Here is a 7194-nt window from a genome sequence, read left to right as displayed (position 1 = left end):
CTATTATGATACTTTCAATGCTTAATTATGTTATATACATAGCACCGTAAATTTCATTTATATAATATGAATTTAATTTAATTTAAGTTTTATAAAAAATGAAAATAATTTCATAATTAAAAATAAATAGCTTTGAATAAAATATAAATAGTAATATTATAATAAAATTAAAAAAAATTATTGTTATTTTTTTAGAAAAATAATATTTTGGTGTATGTTAGAAAAATATGAATATTAACGTCTTCATAAAAAAGTATAATTGATTTAATCTATAATTAGTTGGATTAGTTTTTTAAATTCTAAATTATTTTTAAAGAATAGAATATTTATTAAATAATTTTTATTATTAATTATGTATCACTTAATTTAGAACCTATTTATATAGTGAGAAAATTAAAAAAAATATGGTATTTCATAGGAGAAACAGTAAAGTCAAAATTTATAATGTATCGGTTTTGGTCTATTATTTTTTGTAGTGATTAGATTTATTTTAAGTTCCAAATTATTTTTGAGAATTATTGAACTCATTATCAACATAAAGTGTTGCTTACTTTGGAATTCATTTTTCTAATAAGACAATTTATAAAAATATAATTATATGCAAAAAGAAATAAAAAAAGCCATTGTAAAATCATTTTTATCCATAATTTTTTTTATTAATTGGATCATTATTTAAGTTTTAAGTTATTTCTAAAAATTATTAGGCTCATTAAAAATTCAATGCATTCAATCTTGTTTAAGTTGTAGTTTATTTGTGTGGTAAGAAAAAAAAAAAAAAAAAAGAATTATGGTTCTATATAAAGGACAAACAATATATTCATTTTAAACTAATTTTTATCCATAATTTTTTTATATTAATTAAATCAATATTTAAGTTTCAAGTTATTTATGAAAATTTCTAAACTCCTTATGAACTCAAAGCATTAAGTCTTACTTAATTTGGAGATTATTTGTTTAGTAAAAAAAAATTTGCAAAAATATGATGAAATGCTAAAAAGAAACTGAACAAGTTGTTCGAAATGAATTTTAATTTATGACTTTCTAATACTATGAGTTTCATGACTTTCTAGTACTAATTGAACAATTTTTGAGTTTTAAATTATTTTAAAAAATTAATAAATTCTATGTATCAAATATAATTTAATTTAAAATTTATTTATTTAATGAAAAAATTTAGATAAGCTAAAGGAAATTTTAAAGATCATATAAGATATACTGAGATTTTTAGCATGGATATTGGATCATGGAGAAAGAAGAAAATTGATATTATTGAATATGGAGAGAGAGAAAGAACGCTAATATGTTTAATTTTATTTGGTTTTTTATGATCTTTTTTTTTTAAATCTATATTTTCCTTTGATTTTTAAAAACAGATGAAAACTATTTCATTTTGTTTTTTAAAACATAGAAATAGAGAACAATGACAAAATAATATTATGAATGTCTGTCTTTTGTCTGTCTCTCCATGTGCAGGTACAAGCTAGACTGATATTCATTCTAAAAGCTTCATTTTTGTGAGAGAAAATGAGTGATATGGGTAGAAAATTTAGGGCATTTTTCATAAGCAATAGATGGATTCAACAGGCTTATAAATACAGGACAACGCAGCAAGAAATGTATCTCTTGGGATTTTTTGTGCTTCAAAAGAGTGCTAGCACAGAAAGGAAATTATCAACTTTTTACATAGTACCCTGAAGCACATTATAGAAAGAAAAATAGTTACATGGACAGACAGTTGGGAGGCACGCATCAAATCCTTGAAGGAATCAAGGGGATGGTGTTTTGCAGATATGCAGAAGCAGCTCCAACCCCACTTCCCATCTTCACCGGGTATCCCACATCCTTAAGTACCATCTCCACCCCAGCAAGACACCCCAGCAGTTGCACCTGAAGAAAAAATCATTCAATCCATTAATCACAAGCCTATAAAACTTTGAATGAAATGAAAATTACCTATTTTATTGAAGGCTGTAAAGCATTTGTATCTTGTCAGTTAAGTTTTCTAATCCTTCACAACCAAGAAAGAAAGTTTAAGCATTTGGGGTTTACTCACATCGGATGGGGTTAAAAGTTCTGTATGTATGAACTCCTTTTAACCTTATAGACGTCTTACAAAATTGTAAGGGTCCTTCAAGTCTAGAACAGACAATCTCCATACATCCCTGACCCTGTATGGGAGTTTGTTTGGCCTGCAATCTTATGGTTTTCCAACTAATCTCTAGTAATACTTTTAAGATTCAAACTATCTAATATCATATAGGAAGATGGGAAATGAACCATACATCATTAAGGTGGCCGAGATGGCCTATTCTGAAAACCTTTCCAGCAACTTTGTTCAGGCCTAGACCTAAGCTTAAGTTGTATCTCTTCCATGCCCTCTTGACGATCTCCGTACTATCGATGTATGGAGGCACAACCACAGCAGTGACGGTGTCACTGAACCATTCCTCCCTTTGGGTGCAATTCTTCAGGCCCCATGCCTCCACAGCAAGCCTGCAGTATCAAGAGAAGGCCCATAGAATTTATAATTCAGGTACAACGAACATTCACATTGTGTTAGAAGGAGAAAGAATATTCACCTTGTTGCTTTGCCCAAACGGCTATGCCTTTCAATCACATTGTCAAGTCCTTCCTCAAAGATGATATCCAGAGCTGCTCTCATCCCATACAGCAGTTGGATGGAAGGGGTGTATGGCCAAAATGTTCCCAATTTATAGAACTTCAAGTAGTCATTCCAGTCAAAGAAAAATCTCACTGATTGTGCAGATTTGCTTGCCTCTAGAGCCTTGGGGCCTGCACATACAATCCCCATTCCAGTGGGAAGAGAAAGAGCTTTCTGAGAGCCGGTTAACGCCACATCCACTCCCCATTCATCCATACGGAAATCAAGGGCACATATGGATGACACCCCATCAACAAGAAAGAGTGCTGGATGACTGTACTCATCTGATATTTCAATACAAAAAAGAACGTTAAAAATGAGAACCCAATAGTGGAAAATGACAGAATCCTAATGTGAAGTTTCCTTGCAGATGAAGATGTGGCCTAGAAAATGAATTCTTACCAAGGATTCTCCTTACTGCAGCCAAATTGTTGGTAACTCCAGTAGCTGTCTCATTGTGAACAATACAAACAGCCTTAATAGTGTGTGCTCTGTCTGCTGCAATTTTTTCTGCTAGAATCTCAAGGTTAGCACCTTGGCCCCATTCACTTTCTATGACATCCACATTGAACCTAAGACGTTTCTGCTGGTCGATCCACAGCAAACTGAATTGCCCAATCAGGAATGATACAGTTCGATCTCCAGGAGACAATGTGTTTGTAAGTGCACTTTCCCATGCACCAGTACCTGAGCCAAGACAGCAACAACAATATGTAACACAAATGAAGAGTAAATTATCAATCTTCCAATGACAGAAAAGGAGAACCAGAAGGAGAGTTATATTGTGCTGCCATAGCCAAACGATCGTTTGATCTATGCGTGCAAATATCAAAGGATGCCACAGAGAAATGGAAACTTCAAACCATCCTGATGATTAAGATTTCTGAAGAAAGCAGACTGTTAGTGAATGCAGTACCTGTGGTGGGAATGAGAAATGGGGTTCCAGTAGTTGTCTTGAAGATCTTCTTAACATCCTCAAGAAGGTCTCTGGTCAATGCTGGAATTGGTGGAGCACGATAATCCTCATTGTTCCGGTTCATGGCCCGAATGACATGGTCTGGGATATTGACAGGCCCCGGAACAAAGAGATGATTTGTTCCTGGTGCAAAATAGCGGTCCATCTTGCCCTCCTTGAAATCTCACTGCTGAGGTAAAATTTTGAGAGAACACCTTAGCTACAATGAACCAATTAAGGGGGGAAAGAAGAGAAAAACCAACTGAAAATCTGCAAAAGTCTGTTAAGAAACTCTGTCTTTTCATTCATTTATAGGTTTGTATTAATAAAAGAACAGAGCTAGAAAGAAAAAAAAAAACCAGAATTTTCGTCTCCCCTCGATCAATTACAATCAGGGGCCTAGCAAACATAAAGAAATTATGAAGTGAAGTAAAATCAGATGTTACCTAGATAAGACAAGAAAGAAGCTAATACTTCTTCAAAAGAGAATTTCATTGTAAATCCAAATCCTGGTCTGCAAATTCAGATTATGTGCATATTTATATTGGTTCTGAGTCTTCTGACATATGTAACAACAAGTACTAGTTTGGAAGAGTGCAAAAAGGATAAGAAGAATACAAAAACTGAAATGGGTAGAGACAGTTTAGACAAAAACACCATTGTCAAGGACCTAAATGGAGAATATGACTCCTATTTTTTCCAGATTGAGACTTCATGCAGTTTAGTTGATATGACCAGCCAAGAACTTACCAACCATATAATTGTGGATAATTGTTGGAACAAGACCCAAGTTCTTAGATCAAATTTTTCTTAAATTTCGTCGGGTAAATGAATGAAATATGTACACAAAAAAAATAAATAAATAAATAAATAATCTAATTCTGATAAACCGCAGGAAATGACTCAAAAATCATTCTGCAACTTCCAGTTTTTGCTTTAGTTCCTGGTGAAATGTAATTATCTAGAGTTATACCATGCATCAGAATGGTCATGAACTACACCTATCAACCTTTACATGACATTAATAAAACAAAAGAAGCTTGGAAAATCATTCTATCAAAGAAAAAAGGGACGATTACACTAAGAAAATTAACTGTTTGTTTCTCAAGAAATATCTTTTCAGAAAAGTGAGGGACTTTTTTAGCGAGAACTAAATGGATTGAAGAAGTAGGAAATCCTGAACATTCCATGAAATTAAACTCAGTGGAAGCTGCAATAACAACTGAGCAAGGAGGAATATGATTCTCCAATGACTAAAAATCAAAGTACTCATTTCTCATGAGTTAAAAATCATATGAAGTATAGTTTCAAGAAAAATATATCATAGCTCAGCCAAAAAAAAGGGGGCAAAAATCATGGGTCTTGTTGTTTGGTACCAAGACAATAAATTACATCAAACAAACCACTGATTAGAGCCTCTGTTTCTTATGTTGTATGAATAAAAGACAATCATTTCAATACACCCTAAAAAGAATCTCCCATCTTACAAGAGCACACACTTTCCTATTTCCCAACCAGGTTTTGATGGCTCCATAGCCTTTTCCCAACATGACAAAAAGTAGTATTTTCACCTTGGAAGAAGCCAAACAAGCCTGAAAAACTTGGAATTCTAAATTTCAAGAAACAGAGAGATGACTAAACTCTCCACAAATCACCAAAAGTTTTGCTAAGTATACTTAACATACATACCAGTCTAAATTAAACCAAAACCCCAAAGAAAAATAGAACAAGAGAACATAAAACACAACCTTTTCAAGCTGAAAGCAATCAGAATGAATAAAAAGATAGTGAAATAAGACACAGAAATGAATGATAAAGAGTTGAGAAGAGGAGAGCAATAGATTATACCTGAAGGTGAAAAGAGTGGGGGTTGAGGGAGTTGGGCAGAGGCACATAGAAAAAGAGGGTTCAGATATGAAAAGGCCAAAGAGGAATTGATTTTATAAGTGGGCGGGAGGCCAATCAACATTGCATCTGGCCCCCACTTTCCTCCAGTGTGGCAGATAAGACTTGGCTCCTAATAGAATCCTGGGGCTGCCATTCAATAATCTCATGTATGACGTGGCAGCATACTATTCTGCCTTTTTTTTTTCTTTTTCTTTTTCCTTGGATTTGCCCTAACATATTTAACTATTTTATTTTTGTTTTTCCTTCTAGGTTTTGAAATTTTCATTGAGGTCCCTATGTTATCATGCAATGTTCGAGATACCTCGAAAGAAAATTTTAAATCTTATATATTCATTTAAGCTATCACCCACCCGATCTTTCATATAGACGCATTCTACATTCAATTTATACATCATCACGGTCTTAAAACATGTATATATAAAATATAATTATATCTTATTAAAAAATCAAGATAGATAATATTAAAGTTGACATTCATTCAAAAGTGTACGAAGTTTGTCACCTTTTTTTCTTATTTATGAATCAGTGATATTCTCCCTCCCATAAGAATGAGCAAATGTGAGCTCCAACATATTGGGAAGTTTATAGAATTAAGGGATGATTTATTTCTTAAACCAAGGACAAAAAGGAAACAAAGTCAATGAAGTAATAGGCAAGACTAGAAAATAGAGAGAAGAGAGGGGCAAATATGCTAAAACATAGAAAAAGAAGGGGAGTCCAAATCCAAAAGATGGAAAAAAAAATAGATAATTACTTGGCAGAAAATTCTACTATTTAATATGAGAGGCTGAGAAGGAAATATGAAAGATAACATGATAAAGGGCTGTGTCAGCCACACCCTCACTTGTGGGAACCAAGGCCACATACAAGTCTTGGTTTTGTATTTTTGTAGCTCACACATACCTCATCTTGTTTGTTTTTGTCTACATCTTCAAGTCCATACCCACGATGTCATGTGTACATCTTCAAGTCCATTCATATGTATCCCATAACTTAATCCAAATTTGTTTCGATGCTTGATCTAAATTTTATTATCTACATTTAAGAATCTAAGTAAAGAGTTTGGTAGGTTGGTGGAAAAATAAGGTGATGATGTAATGTAATTAGTAACTGTGGTTTTAAAACCGAAAAAAAAAAAAATAACAAAGTGGAAGTTGACATGAGGAATTATTTGATGAATATTTTTAATGCAAATTTAGATAGAGATTTAAAAAAAAAATTACTTTGATGGTAGACTTTTGTTTTTTTACTTAATTCTAAATAGAAGTTTAATACTTAATAGTGTTAAATATTATGTTATTTATTTTTATCGTGTTTTATTTTTATTAAGTATTAAAAAGTAAAAAAAAAAAAACAATATGTTATTTTTCCATTTAGAAAAAACTCTATATTTTGGTTTTTTTATTTAGTAAAAAGTTTATAATAAGTTATGAAAAAATAGAAAAATAAACAACCTAAATTCTAAAAATAAATTACTTTAAGCAAAAAGCCAAAAAAACAAACAACACATTAGTATATCTTTTTTCCATCCAACTTACAACATAAATTTTACATTTTTGAAATTTATTAAGGAGGTATTTTTGTTTAATTAAAATCTTAAAAATATCAAAATCATTTTTTAATAAAAATGTTTTATCCTAAATATAGAGCAAGTAAAAGTAATTATTTT

The 7194-nt window shown here is 31.7% G+C and overlaps 1 protein-coding gene across 2 annotated transcripts; it reads right to left on the bottom strand.

Moving 5' to 3' along the window:
- Nucleotides 1-1534: 1534 nt before the first annotated feature.
- On the bottom strand, nt 1535-5563 carry LOC117916508 (serine--glyoxylate aminotransferase). Of its 2 annotated transcripts, none has more exons than XM_034832581.1 (6): nt 5466-5563; nt 3579-3807; nt 3065-3349; nt 2580-2946; nt 2283-2493; nt 1535-1887 (listed from the first exon to the last, which is right to left on the bottom strand). In XM_034832581.1, exons 2-6 carry the CDS (start codon nt 3781-3783, stop codon nt 1750-1752), a joined length of 1206 nt encoding a protein of 401 aa, XP_034688472.1. In that variant the 5' UTR covers nt 3784-3807; nt 5466-5563; the 3' UTR covers nt 1535-1749. The 2 variants fall into 2 exon arrangements, with proteins under 2 accessions (XP_034688472.1, XP_034688473.1); XM_034832582.1 differs by having other exon boundaries at nt 3579-3804; nt 5466-5562.
- Nucleotides 5564-7194: the final 1631 nt, after the last annotated feature.

This window comes from Vitis riparia, chromosome 6, assembly GCF_004353265.1.
Source record: "Vitis riparia cultivar Riparia Gloire de Montpellier isolate 1030 chromosome 6, EGFV_Vit.rip_1.0, whole genome shotgun sequence".
In the NCBI taxonomy this organism is placed as follows: domain Eukaryota; kingdom Viridiplantae; phylum Streptophyta; class Magnoliopsida; order Vitales; family Vitaceae; genus Vitis; species Vitis riparia.
Note: the sequence above shows the minus strand (reverse complement) of the source record. Positions and strands in the feature narration are given on the sequence as shown.